Source organism: Vulpes vulpes, chromosome 2 (genome assembly GCF_048418805.1).
Source record: "Vulpes vulpes isolate BD-2025 chromosome 2, VulVul3, whole genome shotgun sequence".
Taxonomy (NCBI): Eukaryota; Metazoa; Chordata; class Mammalia; order Carnivora; family Canidae; genus Vulpes; species Vulpes vulpes.
Genome location: NC_132781.1, coordinates 147,916,093 through 147,938,100, shown reverse-complemented (window position 1 = coordinate 147,938,100; position 22,008 = coordinate 147,916,093). Strand labels below are relative to the sequence as shown.

Below are 22,008 nucleotides of genomic sequence, written 5' to 3'. Positions count from 1 at the left end.
TCTTGTCTTTTCACTTCAGCCACTCACTCATGGTCATACAACTGGCCTTGCCATGGATCTGATTTTCTAAGTAACACCTCATACCTTTCCAGTTATTCTCTCTCATATTCTGACTCCATCAAATCCTTCAACTCCAGCAACTGAAATCTAGTTAATTTCAGTTCTCTGTTAATGTTCTCTCTTCTAGCTATATCAGCCAGGATAGGATAAGTGATAATGGAGTAACAATCTCAAAATTTCAGACTTACATTTAAGGTTTACATTTTAAGCTTTAACACAATAAGGTTTTTTTTTTAATTTTTTTTAAAAATTTTTATTTATTTATGATAGTCACAGAGAGAGAGAGAGAGGCAGAGATACAGGCAGAGGGAGAAGCAGGCTCCATGCACCGGGAGCCTGACGTGGGATTCGATCCCGGGTCTCCAGGATCGCGCCCTGGGCCAAAGGCAGGTGCCAAACCGCTGCGCCACCCAGGGATCCCCACAATAAGGTTTTATTTCTTGCTCATACAACTTGAACATGATGGGGCTCTGCTTATTGTAGTCAGAAACCCAGGCTGACAGAAAAGCCAACATCTTAAGCAACATCTTATGTTGGTCACTAGGCCAGAGGGAAAAGAGAACTCTGAGGGTTTTGTCATCAATTATATGCTCCAGCTAAGATCTGTTACTAGATGGCCAAAACTAGTCACATGGCCATGCCCAACGTCAAGTGAACAGGAAAGTGCATTTCTACCCAAAGTCCAAAAGGTTGAAGTGGAAGGGTGGAGTGGAGAACTGAAATATTTATGAATAGCACTTAGATTCCCATGCCAGCTTAAATTCCATGGTCAATCTTTTTTTTTTAATTTTTATTTATTTATGATAGTCACAGAGAGAGAGAGAGAGAGGCAGAGACACAGGCAGAGGGAGAAGCAGGCTCCACGCACCGGGAGCCCGACGTGGGACTTGATCCTGGGTCTCTAGGATCGCGCCCTGGGCCAAAGGCAGGCGCCAAACCGCTGCGCCACCCAGGGATCCCCTCCATGGTCAATCTTTAGCATCATTCCCTCATGATCACCCTTAACAATCATGTCTCTCTTCTGTTTGTTGTATTCTCTTGGCAAAACCATCACCTTGGTTCAATACAACTTTCCACCTTCACTCATGCAGCTGAAATAATTACACCTCTTGGAGTTGCCAATAACCTCTTAGAACAGGATTCTTTAGCTTACCTAGTTTGGGTGGCACTGATATTCATATTGGGTGGCTTTCATATTTCAGAATTGGGGGTTAAGTGTGGGCAGGAGCATTCAGAGAAGACTTTTTTCCTTTTTTTCTTTCTTTCCCTTCTTTCTTTCTTTTTTAGTTTTTTTTTTTTTAAGTGAGCTTTACACCAAATGTGGGACTTGAACTCACAAACCTGAGCTCAAGAGTCTCATGCTATACCAACTGGGCCATTCAGGCACCCCTGGAGAAGACTTTCTTGAGAGAGAGAGGAGACATTTGTTCATTGTTCATTGATCCCCTGCTGTGAATCACTCTGCATGCGTAACTGCCATGGACTACACTCTTAAAAATTGGGAGGACTTGCTTCTTTGATGCCAGAGAGAAAAGGAGAAGATATTTGGGATGGGGTCATGGGGAAGAGATACACGAACGTGTACAGGAAGGAAATAGCATTAGTGTGTCAGGGCAACAGTGATGATGAGGCATGTTGCTTCTGCTTTCTAAGCATCTCTTTTTTTCTTTTGTAATTTTATTTATTTATTCATGAGAGAGAGAGAGAGAAAGGCAGAGACACAGGCAGAGGGAGAAGCAGGCTCCATGCAGGGAACCCAATGTGGGACTAGATCCCAGAATCACGCCCCGGGCCAAAGGCAGGCACCAAACTGCTGAGCCACCCAGGGATACCCAACCCAAGCATCTCTTGAATTCAGTTGTCTCCCAGTATTTTTACTGCGACTGCCAAAGTCTGTCATCATCATCATCTCTCATCTCTCATCTGGATGACTTTAACTCCTCCCAGCTGATTTTGCCAATGCTAGCCTTAACTCCTGCCCAGTCTATTCTTTAAGAGGAAGTCACAATGATCTTCCTACAATGAATCTTTTTAAAATCATGTTACTTCCTGGCTTGAATCTCTTTGGATGCCCACTGCTTTCGGAATGAAGCCAGGACTTTTTAGCTGCTCCCCCACCACCCTCGGGGTCTAAATCTGTGCTGTCCATTATGTTAGCCACTGACTTCATGTGGCTATGGAGTGCTCAAAATGTGGCTAGTCTGATTTTAGATGTGCTATAAATGTAAGATATACTCCAGATTTCAAAGATGTAATTCAAAGAGAATGTAAAATATCTCATTAACAATTTAAAAATATTGGCTATGTACTGAAATATTTGTATATATTGGGTGAAATAAAATATATTATTAAAATTAATTTCACTCATCTTTTTTTACCTTCTTCAGTGTACCTACTAGAAAATGTGAAATTACATATGTGGTTCATATTGTACTTACATTGGACTGTGTTGATTAAACCTACATACCCCTCTGGCTTTATCTTTCTCCACTCCTTGAATTTTAGTTAAGGCTATTAAAAATAAGAGAAACTGACTTTGAAAGGAAATGAAAATTCAGAGTTTGGGGAATTGACTGGAAGGGGCTTCTGACTCAAAGGAATTGTTGATTAAGCAGTCTGGGGGTTCTCATCCGCAGAGGTTCACAGATGTTATTGTCACTCAACTCCATTTCTGGGTCTTACATTCCACATTTCAAATTCCTAGGAAGAGAGAATCCGATTAGATCAGTTTATTTATTTTTAAGAGGATCTATTTATTCATTTGAGAGAAAGAGAGAGCGAGCATGGGTTGAGGGAGGGGCAAAGGGAGAAGGAGGGAGAATCTCAAGTAGACTCTGCATTGAGCATTCCCAACCCCCTCGTTGTGGGGTCTGTCTCACAACCCTGAGATCATGACCCCAGCTGAAATCGAGAGTTGGAGGCTTAATATAGGCTGAGCCACCCAGGGGCCCCTAATTAGATCAGTTTAAATCAGATGTGTCTCTTCCTGGGTCAATCCATTAAGGACTCGTCATGAGCTGCCTACTGCACATTTCCTCCCCCACCCCTCCAGCCATTATGTTCCGAATTCGGTAACCTCTAGGAGTTAAGGGTCAGATAGTAAATTTTGTATGCATTGCAAGCCACAGTGTCTCTGTCACAACTACTTCGCTCTGCTGTGTACAGCAAAAGCAGTCAGAGACAAATACATAGTGGATGAAGGAATGACTATGTTTCAATAAAACTTATTTATAAAACCAGGAAGTAGGCCGTGTTTCACCAACCCCTACACTTTATTTTCTGTTCCCATTACCTGGACTATCCTTTTCCACCTTCCTTCCAACAAGCTGTAGTTATTCTTCAGTTCTTGGTTTAGATGCCACTTCTTGGAAATTTCCTTAACTCTCTTTCCTTGCCCAGTTAATGGTCTCTTCTCTGGGAAGCTCTAGGAGCTTCCACAAGCTTCCACTCCTATACCGCATCCAAGCACTTCTCATTGCCATTGTTCTGTTCCAAGTACTAGATTATTAGTCTGAGTCTCATTTGTCATTATGAACCCAGAACCCAACATACTTGGTTATTATTGGATGGGTCGAAGAACCTGGCCATGAACCTGAGGCTGGCAGTCAGAACAGACGTCTGAGATCTTAGGACACTAGTGAGAATTCTGGGATTTTGTATTAGCTGCATGATACCCACTTCCTCCCTTTGTTGCCCCTCTGAATTCCAGAGATCAGGCAGTGGATAAGGGATAGGGGAGGCTCCAGGCTGGGCAGGGGTTCATGGTCCTGGTGATTTCCATGCCATCCAAGCCTTGCCTGTCAGGGGCTTAGGGCCATGTTCTCTAGAAGCACCATGTTATAAGTGGAAATTCCATGACCGCAGGAAAGCACAGATGATGTGTTTTAAGATTGACAAATGGGGGATGCCTGGGTGGCTCAGTGGTTGAGCGTCTGCTTTCTGTTCAGGGTGTGATCCCAGAGTCCTGGGATCAAGTCCCATATCGGGTTCCCTGCATGGAGCCTGTTTCTCCTCCCTCTGCCTATGTCTCTGCCTCTCTCTCTCTCTCTGTCTCTCATGAATAAATAAAATCATTTTTTGTTTAAAAAGATATGACAAATGGTGGGGCACCTGGGTGGCTCAGTTGGTCAAGCAGTTAAGCATCTGCCTTCAGCTCAGGTTATGATCCCAGGGTCCTGGGATTGAGCCCCAAGATGAGCCCTGTGTCAAGTCCCACATCTGGCTGCCTACTCAGCAAGGAGCCTGCTTCTCCCTCTCTCCCTCCCCATGCTTGTGCTCTCTCTCTCTCTCTCTCTCGGTCAAATAAATAAATAAAATCTTTAAAAAAAATTAAGGTGTGACCAGTGGAAAATTCTAGGGACATCAAGCCTTGGATAGTGTGATAAGCCAAGCCCCAACTGGAGTGAAACCACATGCTCTCATCCAGGCCCTGGTGCTGGTCTTCCTGTTTTGTTGTGAGATTCCCTGTGAAGATGCCACCAGCTCAGGGAGGGGGGGTTTCTCAGGGAGATAAGGGGGCAGCATTGGCCAAGGGAAGCCTTGGCCTCACAGTCATCCAGAGCCATAATTACAGGGGCTGCAGAATGGACTTCCTTGACCCAAGGTTTTGTGAGTACTGTCCAACAGAACCTGGACAAGGGTACAGGAGACTATGAGGCTACACTACATGGTTGTAGCCTCTGCAGGGCTTCATCTAGTTCAGCATATTATTGCTTATTGCCTCAAGAGAGTAAAGGAGTTTCTTCTCTTAAGGGTCACATGTCACACCTTTGGGCAATACACACTCGCTAGGGCTTTTTCTGAGTGTTGTGTCAAGGAGACTGAGAATAAAACATAAATGGAAACTTCTAGTTTTTCAGTCCTTGAGTGGCTTACCTGGGTGCCTGATGGGGATGGTGGACTGGGGTGAATGACGTGAGACCACCGGGAGCACGTCTTCCATAACATACAGCTGACGATCAGCAGAGTGGACAAGGACAACAGGGCCGGGATGATGATCACCGCAGCCTGCAAGCCACCCACATCTGGCCAAAGGGACTGAAGTGTCAAGGCAGGAGTAGCAGACTGCTCTCCAGGGGCAGGCTGTGCCCCTGCCCTCAGTAGCTGTGTCCACACAAGATTGAGATCCCAAGTCTAGGGGAGGTATGGTATAGCGCAAGAACAGACTTGGAGGTGAAGATTGAGTGACCTTGGGCAAGTAGCCAATAGTTCTATTTCCCCCACTGGTTAGCACTTAGAAGTACATGGTACCTGGTCCATGTTTGTGGACTCTAAGTGAGAGAAGTGATATGAATAACACCTTGTGCTTTATATGCCTTGTCTTGTCCAACCTGGCAAGCTGCCTGTAATATTCCCATCTACCAGATGGGGATGCAGAGGCTGGCTTGTCTGAGGTTAAAAAATTAGTAAGGGGCAGAAGTAGGATTTGAACCCAGGTCTGCATGCTGCCAGGACTTCACGCTATCCATGTGATTCCCAACAAGAATGGGCCGGGCATGTGGGCCAGCCCAGCAAGACAACACCTGGCACATGATAGTCCTTCAATAAATTCCAGCTCTCATTAGATAGTAATATTAGTTTGACTCATTGGGTCCTCATCGGAAGGGTAGATGTTATTACTCCAGTTTCTCAGGAAAACGGAAGCTAAGGAGGTGAAGTGTCTTCCTTAAGATCACCCAGCTGGGAAGTGGCAAGCCCAAGACTCAAACCCAGGCTGACTCCCCTTTTCTCATGTAGGCTAATGTGCTTAAGTAGTAGAGAAATCCAGTACTCCTGCCTCAGTTTATCCAGCTGAAAAATAGGAAGATGTCATTGGAAAAGCAGTAACAGAGGGATCTTTAAAGGGTCATCCTATGAAAAGGAGGCCAGTCTTGTCTGGGGGGACCCAGAAGACAGGGCTAGAACCAATGGGGACACAAGGGGACCCACATAAGGAAAGGTCTCCTAATCATTATGGTCCAGTAGTGGGATGGGCTGCAGCAGAGCTAGTGAGCTCCCTGCCACCAGACACTTTACCCAGGAATGCTGTTGTATGGGAGACAGCAAGAATCACACACTAAGGGTTCTGCTGGTCGGAGGAACAATGTGGGAGCTCTGGATCCTGTTCCCTGGAACTGCCAGCTTGCTGTACCTGTCCTCTCTGGGGCTCCTGAGATAAGGGAGTGGGACCGAGCAATATGGCTCTGAAATAGCCCCCAGTGCTCCCAGGAGAATTCTCCCTTCCAACTTTCTCTCTACCACATGCTGCAGCCTCACCAGCCTTCTCTTGGCCTCCAGTTTTGCTCTACCCCATGCAACTATGGCCTCACCCCTGCCCTGATTAATGCCTTCTCATGGCTCCACAGTGCCCACAGATGCCGCACAGCATGGCGTGACCTGCCCTGCTTTCCTCTCCAGCTGCATCTCTCTGCCCGCTGGGTCATGTTCCACCCTCAGCCACATCAACCCCATTTCTGGCCCCCTAACCCTTGCACATGCCGTTCCCTCTTCCTGGAACACTTTACCCACTTCTTACTCATCCTGCAGGCCTCAGCTTCAGCAGTACCTCCTCCCGCAGCCTCTTCTCTAGCCTTCCCTCTGCACATGCTCTGTGACCATCTGATCGCTGTCAACTCTTGGATAGAGACCTGGGATGCACCTGTCATTGCTTATCTCAGTAATAGCACATAGTAGATACTCTCTACAGGTTTGTTAGGTGAGTGATTGAATAAGAGAGAGAGAGAGAGAGAGAGAGTGAGAGAGAGAGAGTCGATAACACAGTGGGGCTGTTTTGGAGGAGAACAGAGAAGGATGGAGGGGTCCTCTGGCCCGGGCCTCCCCCACCCCACAGGTAATGTCACCTTTTCTCCATTTAAGCCTTGCCCAAAGTCAACATTTCTCTGGACTGAGCTCGGGGAGGGTGCACCCAGGCTTGGCTGAACAAACATGACCTTCACCACTTGACCACCCCACCCCCATTCAGTTCTAGTCATTTGACTCCAGCCCAAGGGCTATATCTGGTTCATCAGCTTCCCTCTTTGAGAATTAGCCAGTACTGGACAAGAGGTGAGGGTAAGCTGGGAGGCACAGAGCCTGGATTCACCCAGCTCTGCTATGAACTTGCTGCGTGACCTTGAGGAATTCAGGTCCCTTCTCTGAGCTCAGTTTCCCCAATGATAGCAAGGGAAGTTGATCCCTACACCCATCACAGGATGGTATGAGAATGGCAAGATAATAAGGAGCATGGGTTTGGGAGTCACACAGACCTGGGTTCAAATATGCACTCTACTGGTTAATTGGAAAATCATCTCAACTCTCTGGACTTAGTGTTCTTATCCATAAAATGGGGATGAAAGTAGTACCTCCTCTCGAGCTTGCACTAAAGATTAGCTGAGATGACAGCTAAGAATGATTATTATGTTAATGATGCTTCAAACAAGACCTGGTGCACAATTTGATTCAATGCATCATAAAGTGTGCAGGGACGTGGAGAAAAAAGAGAGCATTTGGAGGGATGCGCCTGGGTAGCTCCATGGTTGAACGTCTGCCTTTGGCTCAGGTCGTGATCCTGGGGTCCTGGGATCCAGTCCTGCATCAGGCTCCCGGCAGGGAGCCTGCTTCTTCCTCTGCCTATGTGTCTGCCTCCCTCTCTCTGTCTCTCATGAATAAATAAAATCTTTTTTTTTTTTTTAAGAGAGAGCATTTGGAAACATGACTTCAAATTTAGTTATAGAATTCTAGAGTTAGGAAGGTGCCTGAGGAACCACGTGGTATGTTGGTGAGGACACTGAGACACCCCCCGCCAAAGTGGAGAAGGGTCTTGTCCAAGATCACTCAAGTCCATTGTATTTGGCTGGAAAATTCCAGTGTGGGCCTGGGCAGGAAGCCGAGTATTTGTTTTGGGAACCAGAAAATGTTCAAGTGGCTTCAGGTCCCTCCCCACCAGCCCTGGCCCCACCACCCCTGGCACAGGCTTGCTGCTGTTCCTCCCTCAGCCCCATAAGTCTGAGAAAAAGCTGGCTGAAGAGCTGGCTGAAGTTCAAGGGTGTGTAGCACTTTTCTCCAACTCCCTCCCACCACTTGAGCCCAGAAGAACTCCTTTCCCTCCAAGGCAGGACCACCCAAACCCTCCACGCCCCATAATCAGAGGAACCCAATGTTTAAGAAAGTGGCAGAGGAAAGGGGCAGGGTTCTACTTACTGCACCGGTGGGCAGCAGTGGAGAAGTTGCAGGGGGGCTCTGCGCCCATCAGTGGGGTGTTGGGGCCTCAGCTCAGGAGGGGTGGAGGTGGCAGGTGCTCAGGCCTTCCCAGTGCATTCCCCTTCTGGGAGGGGGAAGACCAAGGTTACATTCTGAAGCAACTGTGGCAATAGGGCCCCTACTCAGAATGGACATCAGGAAGAGCAGGCTTCCAGGGACTCTGGGATCAAACATCTCTTATGGCGTTAAACTGATGCTGTAGAAGACTGTTTAACAACATGGAAAAATGAACACAGTCTGTTATTAAGTGTTGGGGGGGGGAAGGCAATGGAGCAATAAGAGACTGTGTTCAGACTCCATAAACACACTCACATGGGGGCGGGGAGACTGTAAATGTTATCACCAAAGCACAATCAGTGGTTATCTCAGGATAGTGGCTGGTGGGTGATTTTACTTTGTGTGTCTTGACTGTATTTTCTCAATTTTCTATACTAAACACATTATAAGAAAAAAAATTTACTCAAGAAAGCAGCACACTTTAAGAGAGCAAGCATTTGACCAACAATTCCATTTGTAGGAATTTACTTTACAGAACACATAGAAACATGAAGCATGATCATATTTTCGTAAAAGAAAATTCTATTTTTGTTTACGCATAAGCAGAAATGCCTGGGAGGATGTGAACCAAACTGTTAACATCTACTGACTTCTGGGAGCCAGATGAGGAAGCTTCCTGCTTTACAGTCTTACATTTATTTGAATTTTTAAACAATGAACATAAGTTATCTTATAATTATTTAAAAAGGCAAACAATCAAACAACATTCCTAGTCTTTGCTGGCTCTCTCTGGTTCTCCTTCTGTAGAATCTGGCTGAGGGTGATGGAGTGGTCAGTGGGCTCACTCTGGGGGCTGTTTCTATCCAAGCATCTTCAGGGAGGAGCTTTCTCTGATCTGTAAGACTGACCCTCAACTTAGAGCTGGGGTGGCTTCATGATTCCAGCTTTCACACTAGCCAGTTGCAACCAGCAAACATTTCCTGAGGCCCTCTCTGCACCCAGCAGGCAGAACCGGAGAAATGATCCTGCCTCAAGATGCTCGTGGTAGGGGGAGACCCAGAGTGCTACAGGGGCCCAGAGCATTTTCTGCTGGGTCTGAAAGACTGGGACAGCTGCATCTTGAGTGAGACATGAAGGATGGACAAACAGGATATCAACAGGAAGAAAATGGAGGTAAAGGGCATTCTAGGCAGGGGGACAGGTATTACAAAAGCAGAGCTGTTAAGGACCAAAATATGCTTAACACTCCATTTAAAAAAAAAGATTTTATTTATTTATTCATGAGAGACACACAGAGAGAGGCAGAGACATAGGCAGAGGGAGAAGCAGGCTCCTCACAGGGAACCCAATGTGGGACCCGATCCCCAGACCTGGGATGATGCCCTGAGCCAAAGGCAGATGCTCAACTGCTGAGCTACCCAGGCGTCCCTTAAAATGCTCCGTTTGGAATCCTAATATTCTGAGTGCTTTCCTTCTACCGTTATATACAGCCTTTTCCTCCTCTACAGGTAGCCCCTGGAAACAGAAAAGCCATGTTGTGTCACCAGCAGTCTGTGTCAGGGTGTTGGTGACAGGGAATGAGGGCTGAAGGCTGGGCCAGAGTGACAATTGCATTGGCCAGGTACACAGGAGCCACCACCACTTCTAGCTGGATCTGTGTCCACACAATAACATCTGCTCTCGTGCTGCCTGAATAGTCATAAGGAGACCCCTCCCTCTTCCTATCCCCCATATAAACTATCACCTACCTGCTTGATGTGGTGCTTGAGATCCCACCACTAGTCTCTCTTCCTGGAATGGTTCCTATTATGAATGTGCATAGGTTGAAAAGGGCACAGCATCTGAGACCGTAAGCCAACCACCCTGAGGAACACAGGAGGGTGTGTTTTGATAGAGGAAGGAAAGGGACGGAGGAGGACATTTCAGGAGTGTGACAGAGGAAGAGGGAGGGTGGAGGGGGTGGGCAATGTTGGGTAAACTTCACAAGGCTACCTCTGCCTCTTAGAACCCTAGAACCAGGGGTTGCCCCATTATCCTTCTTGTGGAACCAGTGAGGAATGGACGCCATAAGGTGGAGATGAAGGAAGCTGTCCAGAGTCACTGGAGGGTCAGGGTTGGAGCCAGGATCCAGTCAGATTTAGCAGGTTCTCCCAAGTCTTGACCCTCAGTCCCATACCTGTGATGTCCAGCCAGCTCTGCTTTTTCTGAGACCTCCTGAGGTCCTTATCTGCATCTCCCTTCTCCCAGGTGTAAGAGCAGAGCTGCTCATTCCTCATACAAACCAGGGCCTCATTCCTGGTTTGTAGATCTTGCAGTTTGGTTAGGGAGGGGCTTCTGCCTGGGGTTTGCTGTAGGCAGAGGAACCAGGTAGGTCCAATGGCTCAGCCTACAGCAAGTAAGGGGCAAAAGCCTCTTCTCTTGAGAAAAAGATTCCCAAACCTCCAAACCACTGCAGTCCCGGGTCTGACTCTAGTGCTGTGGAATCAGCGGACCCCCTTGGGCCATTCCCCCAATACCCTCACTTACCTGGAACTCCTTGTGGCTCAGGCAGCTGCCTAGGTGGCTTTGTCTCTACTGTGGCTGGTGCTGGCTCTGGACTGTATTGCCAGTAAGGGAGGTACCAGGTGTGGACAGGCACCAACTGGCTTTGCCCTGGAGGGGGGACCTTAGGGTCAAGGCTAACCGTCTCTTCTTGGGGAAGAGCATAGAGAAAGGCACTCGGCTCTTGGTATCTGGGGCTTTGGGGGCCCTAGCCACTCCTCTTTTCTTTCTGCTCAGGCTCCAGGTTCCCAAGGGGTGGGAGGAGGCACCAGAATCCACTGGGAGGAGATTAAAAGTTGCATGAAAAGAGCCAATGACTGGGAGGCAGGAGACCTGGGTTGGGCCTGGCTATGGGCCACAGGCTGGTGTCTTCTCATTTGGGTCACAGTGTTCTCTGTAAAATGACATGGTTGTAGTCAGTAGTCTTTCAGCAGTTGTCCTATGATACTCACTGGCATGCTCAGTTGGGCTGTGTCCATCCCAGAGAGGACTTTTCAGCCTTGTGACCCCTTTGTTCTCCCCTCCAGTCTGAGGAGGGCGGCTGCCAACTCTGAAGGTATGGCTACACCCCCACTGACCTTCTTAGACATGGGATCCTTCTTCTCTGGGTGCCTCCCTCCTCAGCCCTGCTCCTTTTCCTTTCCTGGGCAGGGCCCTCTTTGGCCATCCTCCCTCTCCTGTTTACTGACTGGGAACCAGGACACTTGGGTTTGGGTCTTGGTTCTGCCTTGTGCTGTATGCCCTTGAGCTAGGAATCAACTGTCTCTGAACCTCAGATCCCTCAGGCCTCACGAGCATTCAGACTTGATCATACCCAGGCCGACAATTTCGGGGAACTCACTAGGACTTGGGCTTCATGCCCCTGGCTCCAGCCTCTTGAAAGGCCACCCTTGCCATGACATCAGAGTAGGAAGCCCCTGGGCCTTTGGTCCAAAGTGTCAATCCTTCCCACACTTCATCTAATTCCTTGGATGAGTGGGGGGCATTTTGAAATAGTCAGAAATATAATAGAACTATCAATTTTTTGAAAGAAAATAGAAGACAGTTCTATTCTGTACACAAAGTAAACACACACACACACACACACACACGTCATTTCATCCAGATAAAAGGAAAAACAAAGGAAAATAAACACAATTCAAAATAAAAGTCTCCCCCAATCTCCAAATTTTTTGGAGACTGTGCCTCCTGACTGCATCTCTCTTTCTTTCTGGCTCTGTTTCATCCCATCGTCAGGCATAGTTCAGGATTCCCGGAGTGGAATCATGGGTGTCCCAGAGTAAGAAGAAATAACCACATCCTGGTGGGCAATTATGATTCAGCACCTTGGCCAGCACTTACCACTCCCCGAACCCCACTTCTCTTCAAGACCCCTTCATTTAAGCCTGTGACATGGCCCTTTGCAACTGACCTTCTGGTGGAGTGTCTGGGGATGGTGAATAGAGTCAGGACCCAGGCAGGGTGAGAGGAAGCCAGGAATACTGCCCAGGTGTGAGCAGTCAGCCTCCTGGGACAACCTCCCTGGCTGAGCTCTGTGCTGCTAAGAGACCTTATCTCTGTTGTTTTCTATTCCTGCTGCCACCCCAGAGAGAAACACCCAGAACTAATGTTAGGTTCTGAGTAGGACAAACCCTTCATTAGACGTACAAATTCTGGACAATCAGAGCCAGAACCTTGGCAATCCAATTAACTAGAGCCCTACCCCACTTCCCCAAAAGAGATGGGGACACTAAAGCCCAGGGAGAGAGAGGCACCTGCTTAGGGTCACATTGTACCTTCTTGAGTCTACCCCTGATCCTGAGAGACACATGGGTCTTGGCTCAAAGTTGAGACTTGACTCACAGTTGCACAAATGCACAATAGTGTGGAGCCAGGGTTAAGGTCCCCTTTTGAATCCCAGGGGATCACAGTTCTGGTGTCTGCTGCCTGTCACTGAGGCAGTCCTCAAAGATGAGCAGCATTTCCAGGGAGGTCCAGTGAAGAGTTTGGCTTTAGCTTTGCATGGGCCTGGGGCTAATTTCTGGCTCTGTTGAGTACTAGCTGTGGGTCCCCAGGCAGGTGATGTTCTCCATTCACACACAGTGAGAAAATGATAACAACCTGTGGGCTTGTCTTGATGTTAGATAAGTATTAGCATTCTGTCTGCTGACCGCAAACTGGGATCCAGATAAGGATAGTGTCCTATCAGTTCTCTCCTGCTCTGGGTAAGACTTTTGCTGATCCCTCCTTCCTCCCCAAGACTGGGATGCCTTTGGCTCCCCTCTTTGTTTGCCTGTGTTAAATGGGAAACTCCTGGTATCAGCCTAACAAACCCAGATCCTTACATTCAGGAATTTTTTGGACACTTCATACCTTTGGAATTGCCCTGATTTCCCAGAGTCCTGACTCGGGTGTGCAAATTAGGCCCTTACAGTTACTCCTAGACAGTGGGAAATGGGAAGTGAAGACTGGGATGTGGCTAGCACTTCATGGACCTCATGCAGAGGCTAAGGGAAGGGTAGGAGGGACCATGAGGACATGGTCTGTCTTCTCCCCCAGAAGACAGATCCATTGATCAAAGATGCAGGGTCATGACTGGGGGGCCACAGAGATTTGAGAGCCTCAGGTCGGGTAGAGGGCTTGGGGATACTCTCAAAATCATTTTCCCCCAAACTGGGTGCTCTCCATCAACCAATCAGAGACCTTTCCCTCTGCTCCTGCAAATTCCTCCAATCTTTGTTCATGCCCCTCTTTCTAGAAACCCGAACAATTTAATGACTGTTGTGGCTCCCTCTCTGCTCTCCTTAGCTCCAGGTATAAGTGAAGATCCACCTGAAGTGTCCAATATGGCCTCCCTCATTTGCAGGTAAGGAGACTGAGGAGGGAGGCTTCAGGGTTCAGAAAGAGTCATCCCAGAACTAAGACAAAGCTCAGGTCTCCTGTTTCCCAGATTGCTGCACTGCACAGCTGTGGGGCCCCAGGGCCTTGTCACTTACAGTGTGCACAGCTCATCTGTCCATATTCTTGGCCCTGCCTGACTCCTGGCCAGACTCCTTCCCAGCTAGTCAGAGGTAGGGTGGACCTCCTTCTTTACAGCAGACCTGGGGACATTACTGGCTAACGTAGATACCCTCTGCAAGGCATAAGGAAGAAGATAAACTCCTTAGGGTCAGATTTCTTAGGGCACTGAGTCTGGGAGGCAGCTGGAGTGAGAGTAGCTGGAGTAAGTGAGCTCCCTAAATGCATAGCACTTTGCAGCTTACCAATAAATCATGAGATGTGAGTTATTATTCCCATTTTCCATGTGGAAAAACCAAGGCCCAGAGAGGTTAAGCCATTTCTCTAAAGTCATACAGTAATGGAGCCTGGGTTCAAGCCCAGGTTTGTGGAATTCAGGAGACCATGACACTGTCTCATGAGCTCCCCTTTACTCCTAAGGCTACCACTAACCCCTCCTCCAGGCAGACTACCAGTCTTCCCTGACTAGTAAGTTGTGATGTAAGCGCTCGCTTTAGAACCCAGTTCTAATCCAAGCTTTGCCACTTTCCAGCATGGGACACGGGACTCTGGGCATGTCACATCTTCTCTCTGAACCTCATTTTCTACCTCTGTAAAATGGGCATAATACTATGTACCCAGTAGGGTTGCTTTGCAGATCAGCCATGTTAATATACGTATCCTGCCTGGGATGGAAGAGGTGGGCCTTTCTCAAAATGAATAGAACTGACCACTGACATTCTGTAACTTTAATTTAATACAAATTCATCATAACTCACAAAATGGGTAACATTTAAAATAAAAATACTGCTGGGGGTGGCCCAGATTCTGGTAGATGAAGGGGCGGGATGAGATTGAGGATTTCTCCTGCCCAAGAGGGATGCTAATGGACAGTAGTTGTGAGGGGAGCCCCCCAAGTTCACCTAGTCTGGTTCCTTTGGGGTAAGGGTGATCAGGGACCCCACGAGCTTCAGAATCTAGGCTCCAGGACTAGAAAGCAAAGCCGAGGCTTGAGACATTTCAGCCGCTCCTGCAGATCCACCTCTCGGGGCTGTCACCGCTGGGAAAGGACAGAGCCACAGAGCAGGACATCTGGAGGCTCTGCTGCTTCAAAGCTAAGACCCCGAGGTGAACCCCTGTGCACAGGCTTGTTCAGCACCCACTCTAACTTCCTTCTAGGCCCTTTCTATGTGGCTGGGGCTGGAAAGAAGAATAATTTCCCAGATACCCTTACAGCCAAAGTCCTGGGTCATATTTCTTTTTCTCCAACAGTGCCCCTCATCCAGATTTGGATTTGGGAATTAAATTGAGTGGGAGAGATGCCTCAGGACATCCATTTGCTGGCCTGGCCAGAAGTGGAGGGAGCACAGCTCTGCAGTCAGCAGCTTCCTGATGCAGTGGCTTACTGCAGATAGGAGCAGTGTTTCTGACCAGGACAGACATGATGAATCTGGTGACTGGGAGTTATTCCTGGAAATTCAGCAGAGTCTGCTCCTGCAGTCCTTCCAATGATTTTGCAAAGCCATCAGGGATGTGATAATAAATCCTGCCTAATTAAACTAGCTAAAGCAGCTCTTGTTATCTGAAACAGGATCCTAACAGAAACAGATGCCAAGCCTGATGGGAGGTCCCGGCCAACAGCCTGCCCCAGAGCTCCGGTCCTGACTGAAACACCATTCCCTGCATCCTCTCTGCACCCTAGCCTGGTCACAGAGACCTGCCTGGACCCTTATCCAAGCTTCTGGGGACTTCCATCACCCAGTGATGCTTTCCTGCAGCTGCCTTTAGGCTACTGGTCTCTGCATTAGCCTCAGGGCGTGCTGTCATCCTGCTTTTAGACCTGTGTGGGCTGGAAGGGGGTGGCACAGTGACTGTAACATGTGGGCTCAGTGACCGGGTGCCTCCCACAGGCCACAGCATTGTCTCTACCTACATACAGGTCAGTGGGAAAAACAGGAACCATAAAGCTCTTGGTCTGGAGGTAGAAGAGGTGGTTCTCAGACAACCCTAAGACCCGCTACTGCCTGCATCCATCATGGGCTGGGGTCAAGGGTAAAATGGCCCATGGCTTAGTGAGGGGTGAGTCTGAGACCTGGGAGCATGAGAGGGTTCCTGTGTATCTTTCAGGCTGCCAGCTGCTGGCAACTCTGACACATCCTGAGATTAGGGCATGCGGGCAGGAGGGAGACACAGGGAGGTGGTCCCCCTGCCCCTGAGAGGATGGGGATGAGGGCTGGGCGGGGGCTGCCCTGAGGAGAAGCCACATCACATTCTTAGACCAAAGCTGCCTCCCCATCAAGTTCAGAACTACAGGACATCAATGCTGATAGAGTTTAGGAATCATGGAGCACAACGTCCATTTTACAGACAGGGAAATGGAGGCTGAAGGGTAAACAAGCGATCTGAGACCTGGCGGTGGCCACGCTTGACCGGAGTCCAGGCCTCTCGTCCCCTGGGCAGCGCTCTTGCTGGTGGCTGTGGCCCAGGTGGCATCTGGGGGCGCCCTCTGCCGCCCTAGATGCGGACGGTATTGATCCTCAACGGCTGCACGTTCTTGCCGTTAGCGTGGCTCTGCCCGGGGCTGAAGTAGGAGCAGAGCTTGCCCGGAAACTTCTCGCGGAAGGTGTAGAGCCAGGACATGTCGTCAGCGTTGTAGAAGATGAGCAGGCCTTGATCATAGTCCAGGAACACGCCCACCTTGTCGAGCTTGTCGCGGACGTTGAGCCGGGTCCAGGGCTCAGTGCAGGCGCTGTACTGGTTGCCGTCGTGCATGACGATGCAGTAGAAGCCCCGGCTGGGCTGGATCTGGATGCTGCCCTTGCGGCTGGCCGCCTCGTGGGCCAGCCCGATCACCCACTGGGTCTTCTCCGCCACCACCACCTCCCAGTAGTGGACGCCGCTGCTGAAGGCCTCGGAGCCCAGCACTGACACCTCCACGTCGAAGCGCTTCGGCGAGTCCTGCAGCGGCTGTGGATGCAGGTTGCCGTAGGCCACGATGGTGCAGTCGTCGGACAGGATCAGGCGCTGGTGGGCAGTGCCCGGGTCCAGGGTCAGGGCAGCGGGCACTGCAGCGGAGCGAGCAGGGAGAGAAGATGAGCGGAGAGAAGGCTGTGGACCTACTCTGCGGGCCTCCCTGAGGGCCGGGCTCCCCTGGGTCCCTGGGAGGCTGTGTGATGCTGAATGCAAGCCTGCCCTGTCTGGTCCTCAGCTTCCTCCTCTGTAATATGGAAGGGTCATGGCTAAGGTCCTTCCAAATTTAAATCTGGCTGCAGGGATGCCTGGGTGGCTCAGGGGTTGAGCGTCTGCCTTTGGCTCAGGGTGTGATCCCAGAGTCCCAGGATCAAGTCCCACTTCAGGCTCCCTGCATGGAGCCTGCTTCTCCCTCTGCCTAGGTCTCTGCCTCTCTCTCTGTGTATCTCATGAATAAATAAATAAAATGTTAAAAAAAGGGGGGGGATCCCTGGGTGGCTCAGCGGCAGTTTAGCGCCTGCCTTCGGCCTGGGGCATGATCCTAGAGACCTGGGATCGAGTCCCACATCGGGCTCCCTACATGGAGCCTGCTTCTCCCTCTGCCTGTGTCTCTGTTTCTCTCTCTCTGTGTGTCTCTCATGAATAAATAAAATTTTTAAAAGAAAAAAAAAAACCTGGCTGCTGAGGAGCAGGAGCTGTGACTACCTTGAGCAAGGAACATAGTGGGCACCCCACAAATTTGTTGAATAAACCATAACGAAATCTAGAATTAGGGAACTTCAAAGCTGGGAGAGCTTAAAGATTATCCAAGGGCTGGTAATCACCCTGGAGTGGGAATGAGGAAATTTATGGGGGGGGGGGGTGTTCTCAATAGGTGGGTTCCATGCATCTAAATGCCCTGAATGAAATGACAGGGCAGTCTCATGACACTCTTGCCACCCATAAATTTTCAAATGCTCAACCACTCAAAAATCTTTTCTGTAATGACCTAAAATTACAACTTAACTCCATTTCATGTATAAATAGGATATAATATACTGAGTATTTTAGAACACTACTACCATGGAAACAGGGGAGATTGAATTTGTTTTGTTTGGGACTTCACTGAGAATTGTTCACTTTTTGAGAATACATCTCTAAGAAAAATGCCACTGACTCATATAATCTGCTTGTTTCGGACCACACTGGAGGCAGAATGGAGTTTTATCTATGGTGTGAGCACCTGACTACTTCATCATGTTTTCCAACGTGACTATAGTGAGTACCTACTGACATGTGCAATATTTTATTATAAATCATTTCCTTCTATTTTTCTTTTATACTATCATGGGTGTATGGGTATATACAAGTTCAAGCACACACACACACATATATGTAAATATATATTATATATTCAAGTATATATAAATATATAATGAAATTGTGAAAAGATTATATTATCCTTGAGACATCACCCATTATTTGTTATGAAATGTAGGTGACAGGTCTGAAAAAGCTGAAAGCCATTGATTCTGAGCCAACTCTTCCACTCAATAGGTGGGGAAAATGAGACCCAGAGAGAGGTGACTAATCTCAGGTCACGCAGAAGCCAATGGCAGAGTGAGAGCTAATCAAGGCCATGTGCAATCTGACCCCATCCCTCACCTCCTGCCTCCCCATCACATGATGCTGCCTCATGGTACCCGCCCCAAAGCCATCACTTGGACTGTTTCTTTACTAACTCCTCTCTGCTTGTTGTAATCACCCTGGCACACAGCTCCACTCCAGGACCCATCCTCTGGGAAGGCTTCTTAGTTGCCCAGCAGGTGTGCTCACTCTTTTTTCCGAAATTCCTTAACTTCGTGTCCCCTCCTGATTATATACAGGTTATAGTCTCCTGTGCCCACAGCTTATGCCCATTTGCACCAGGAGGCCAAGGGCTATGTACCATCCAACCAGGTTCTCCTTTCTGTGCCCAGTGCCGAGCACAGAGCCAGGCATGGTGAAGGTTTCCAGAAAGGCTTACCAAATTAAACTTAACCCTGCTTGTGTTGCTCTTGGGCAGGCCGCACAGGCTAGGTCATCCGGCTCTGGGCTGGCCACACTGGCTTAGCAGGTCTGGCTTTCAGAGTCTCTGTTTATTCTCTTTGTGGTGAGGGAGCTGATGCTCAGCCAGAAGATGGAAGGACCTGGAAGTGGTCCTCCTGAGCCTGGATGACCGTTTCCAGGCCAGAGCAAGACAGGCAAAGAAGAATGAAGAAATAGAATCCTGCCACCAGTTCCTATAGGAGCAAAGAATATCTTCATGCTGCTCTCTGGTGCTTTCCTCCTCCGGGGGTGCAGAAGCATGCTTACACTGGCTGGAGCATTACCCCCTACTTCTATCACCTCTGTTGGCTGCATGTGTGCCCAGAAATAAAACACCTACATGGTGGCAACTGTCCCCAACAGGAAGCAACAGCCAGGTTCCGAACTATGCTCCCCTTCACACATCCACTAACGATGCTGACCGTTGACTTCTATCAAGCTCCTTCCATGAGCCCTGTTAGGAGTAAATTCAGTTTTGCATTTTACATTCTCCTTTCCTGTTCTTAGAATGCAGAGCGCTGAATGGAAACAATTAGCCCTGTGAATAGAAGGGTCAATGGAAACACAACTCTCTATCCAGGGACAGGGAAGAGGGGGAGCCATGAGCAGGAAGGCATGGTATCAGTGGATGAGTGTTCAACTGTGTTGTCGGCATGCTGGAACCAGAAGCTCCTGCCACATGGCATGTGGGAATTCCCACATGCCTCCCACGGTGGGGTCGGGAGGTGAGAGGTGGAGGGAGGTGTAGGAAGTGTGTGCGAAGGGGAGGCTGGGGAAGGAAGAAGAATCTAATTAGACACAGATGGGCCACTCCTACTGGCTGTGGAATGTGGGTCACACTCAGGCGGCTATAGCAAAAGGGGCAGAGCAGGCACAAAGCCAAGGTGTGGGCAGCAGCAGTTCTGAGTGCCACGGGAGCCTGGGGTGCTCAGGGTGATTGAGGAGGTGGGCAACAGGCAGAAACTGCAGCCAGGCCCGAAGGACAGGGGCGTGGAAGGTGGGGACGGGGGTGTGGAGGCAGATACCAGCACACAGGCCGGAGGGCTCAGGTCCAGACCCTTGGGCCCAATGTGTGGCCACTTCCAGGCCTACCGATGCGCGGGGAGGCAGCCAAGTGGGCTCTCAGTGGCTCTGAGATTGGGCCCACCGAGCTGAGCCTGCGGTAGAGGAAATCCTGAGAGCACGGGGAGCCAGCTCCTGGGCGTGGACCCTCCCTGCCTTGACGCCCAGGGGACTGGGTGAGGGCAGGGTCCACCACTCATTGGGTGGGCTTGGGGGTGGGGTCTGCCGTGCATTGGGCAGTGCTGGAGGTGGAGGCGGGGCGAGGGGATGGGGCCTGGAACGGGGTGCCGGGCCAGTGTTCTTATGAGGCACAGGGTGTGTCCTGTTTCTTAAGAGGCTTTTACACCTCGAGGGGTGGACCTTGGGGTCCACCTCCAAGGTCTCCCATCTCATCAGAACAGGTTCTGTCTTCCAAAGCCTCCTTTCCACCCTTCCTGAGGCTAGCGCCGGCAAGAGGAACAGCCTTTCAGACCAGAGAGAGACCCAGAAGGGGGCATGGCAACACCTTTTCCCCCCACTGAGATGTCGGCCCTGGCTGGGGAAAGGCAATCTCCACCCATCCTGTATCCTTGGCAGAGATGCCAGGCTCCAGTGAAACAAAGCAGTCCCCCGGCGATCACTGTGTTACAGGTCAGAGCTCTTTCCTAGGTCCTGAAACACTGTTTTATAAAAACAAAAGCAGATATTGGGGCACCTCATCTGGTCTCCAGGTATCTTGTCTGTCCATATAAGCCTGAGACCCTGAGGTCAGGGGCATGGGGGTGGAGACGTGGAACTGTGGAGGCCCCAGGAAAAGTCTTCTGGCCATGGTCAACCACACACCACATGGCCCAGGCAGCAGAGAAACCTCTAGGCCAGCACCATTGCTGGGCAGCAGGTGGCTGGTGCCTCTCTGTTCCCAAGGACAGTGGCTCAGTGGTTGAGCATCTGCCTTTGGCTCAGGGTGTGATCCCAGGGTCTGGAGATGGAGTGCTGCATCCAGCTCCCTGCAAGGAGCCTGCTTCTCCCTCTGCCTATGTCTCTGCCTCTCTCTGTGCGTCTCTCGTGAATTAAAAAAGAAAGAAAAGAAAGGAAGGAAAAGAAAAGAAAGTAAAAAATCCCAAGGACAATGGCTAAACCCTTCAGAAGCCTGACGGGTCAGGAGATACCACCAGCTGTTTCCTCTAGCCAGGCTCTTACAAAATCTGCTGCCTTGGGCTTCCCACCTATTTAGACCGTCCGTGGCATCGGCATCATGCTGGCATTTGAGAAACACATTCATATCCACTAGCTCCTGCGGAAACCGCAGCATCCCCAGGAGTGCAGATTACCATATCATTTGTCAGAAGAGGAAACTGAGGCTTCTCCGAGTTAAGTGGCCTGCTTGAGCTGCCCCTTGGGGTAGAAGTACAGTTGGAATTCGAGCTAAGGTCTTTCCTTCCCCTTTCCTTTATGTGGCCCCAGAAAGCCTGCTCAGCAAGATTGAGGAACCACTGGATGAGTCATGAGCATAATAATAAACAGGTATCATGTACTAAGTTCCAGGATTATTATCACAAATAGATAATTTTATTTCATTCTTATACCTACCCTGGGAGATAAATCACATCTTCCCCATCCCTGTTTTAGAGGAGAAAACTGGCTCAGAGAGGGCAGTGATTTGCCCTGGGCTACACTGCCAGGCAATGAACACGCTGGGCCAAAATGATTGGGTTCAGGGGAGCAGGAGGAGAAGCGAGCAGCCCAGGGGAGGCAGTGTCTCGTGTCCTCTGAGCAGGAGCCACCTGGTCTAGATGGGGAGGAAGTTTGTGCTGGGGAGCAGGAACAATCAGGCCAGGCAGTTGGAGGAGGGTTTTCAATGTCAGATGAAGGGTGGGACAGAGGGTGGGTGGTGGTGGAGAGTGGAGGTTTCAAAGCAAGGGGAATGACGAGTGCTAAATGGAGTTCTCAGGTGACCCAATAGGAAGCCTGAGCTGGAAGCTGCACAGCAGGAAACTGCTAGAATCCATGGGCTAGGTCCCTGGGGGTACCTGCCCCTCCCATCTGGACATAAAGGGCCTTGGTGCTGGCAGAGGAACTAGAGTGACTTCACAGGCCCTACAGACAAAGCAAGGGGCC

General features: G+C 49.5%; 1 protein-coding gene and 1 long non-coding RNA gene across 5 annotated transcripts in view; both read right to left on the bottom strand.

Annotated features, from left to right (window-relative positions):
- Positions 1 to 1,702: 1,702 nt before the first annotated feature.
- LOC140597974 (uncharacterized) lies at positions 1,703 to 11,103 on the bottom strand. Of its 3 annotated transcripts, none has more exons than XR_012000074.1 (5): positions 10,822 to 11,071; positions 10,044 to 10,098; positions 8,239 to 8,362; positions 4,936 to 5,084; positions 1,703 to 2,760 (listed from the first exon to the last, which is right to left on the bottom strand). It is a non-coding gene; the product is annotated as an uncharacterized lncRNA (long non-coding RNA). The 3 variants fall into 3 exon arrangements; XR_012000073.1 differs by having other exon boundaries at positions 10,044 to 10,158; positions 10,822 to 11,067; XR_012000072.1 differs by lacking the exon at positions 10,044 to 10,098 and having other exon boundaries at positions 10,822 to 11,103.
- A 3,443-nt stretch (positions 11,104 to 14,546) lies between these two features.
- Positions 14,547 to 22,008, bottom strand: part of TRIM62 (tripartite motif containing 62) — a 31,076-nt gene continuing 23,614 nt past the window's right edge. For both annotated transcript variants that reach the window (XM_072750328.1, XM_072750330.1), the window contains exon 6: positions 14,547 to 16,877. In XM_072750328.1, coding sequence (XP_072606429.1) covers positions 16,327 to 16,877 — 551 coding nt within the window. In that variant the 3' untranslated portion in view covers positions 14,547 to 16,326. The remainder of the gene's footprint in view (positions 16,878 to 22,008) is intronic.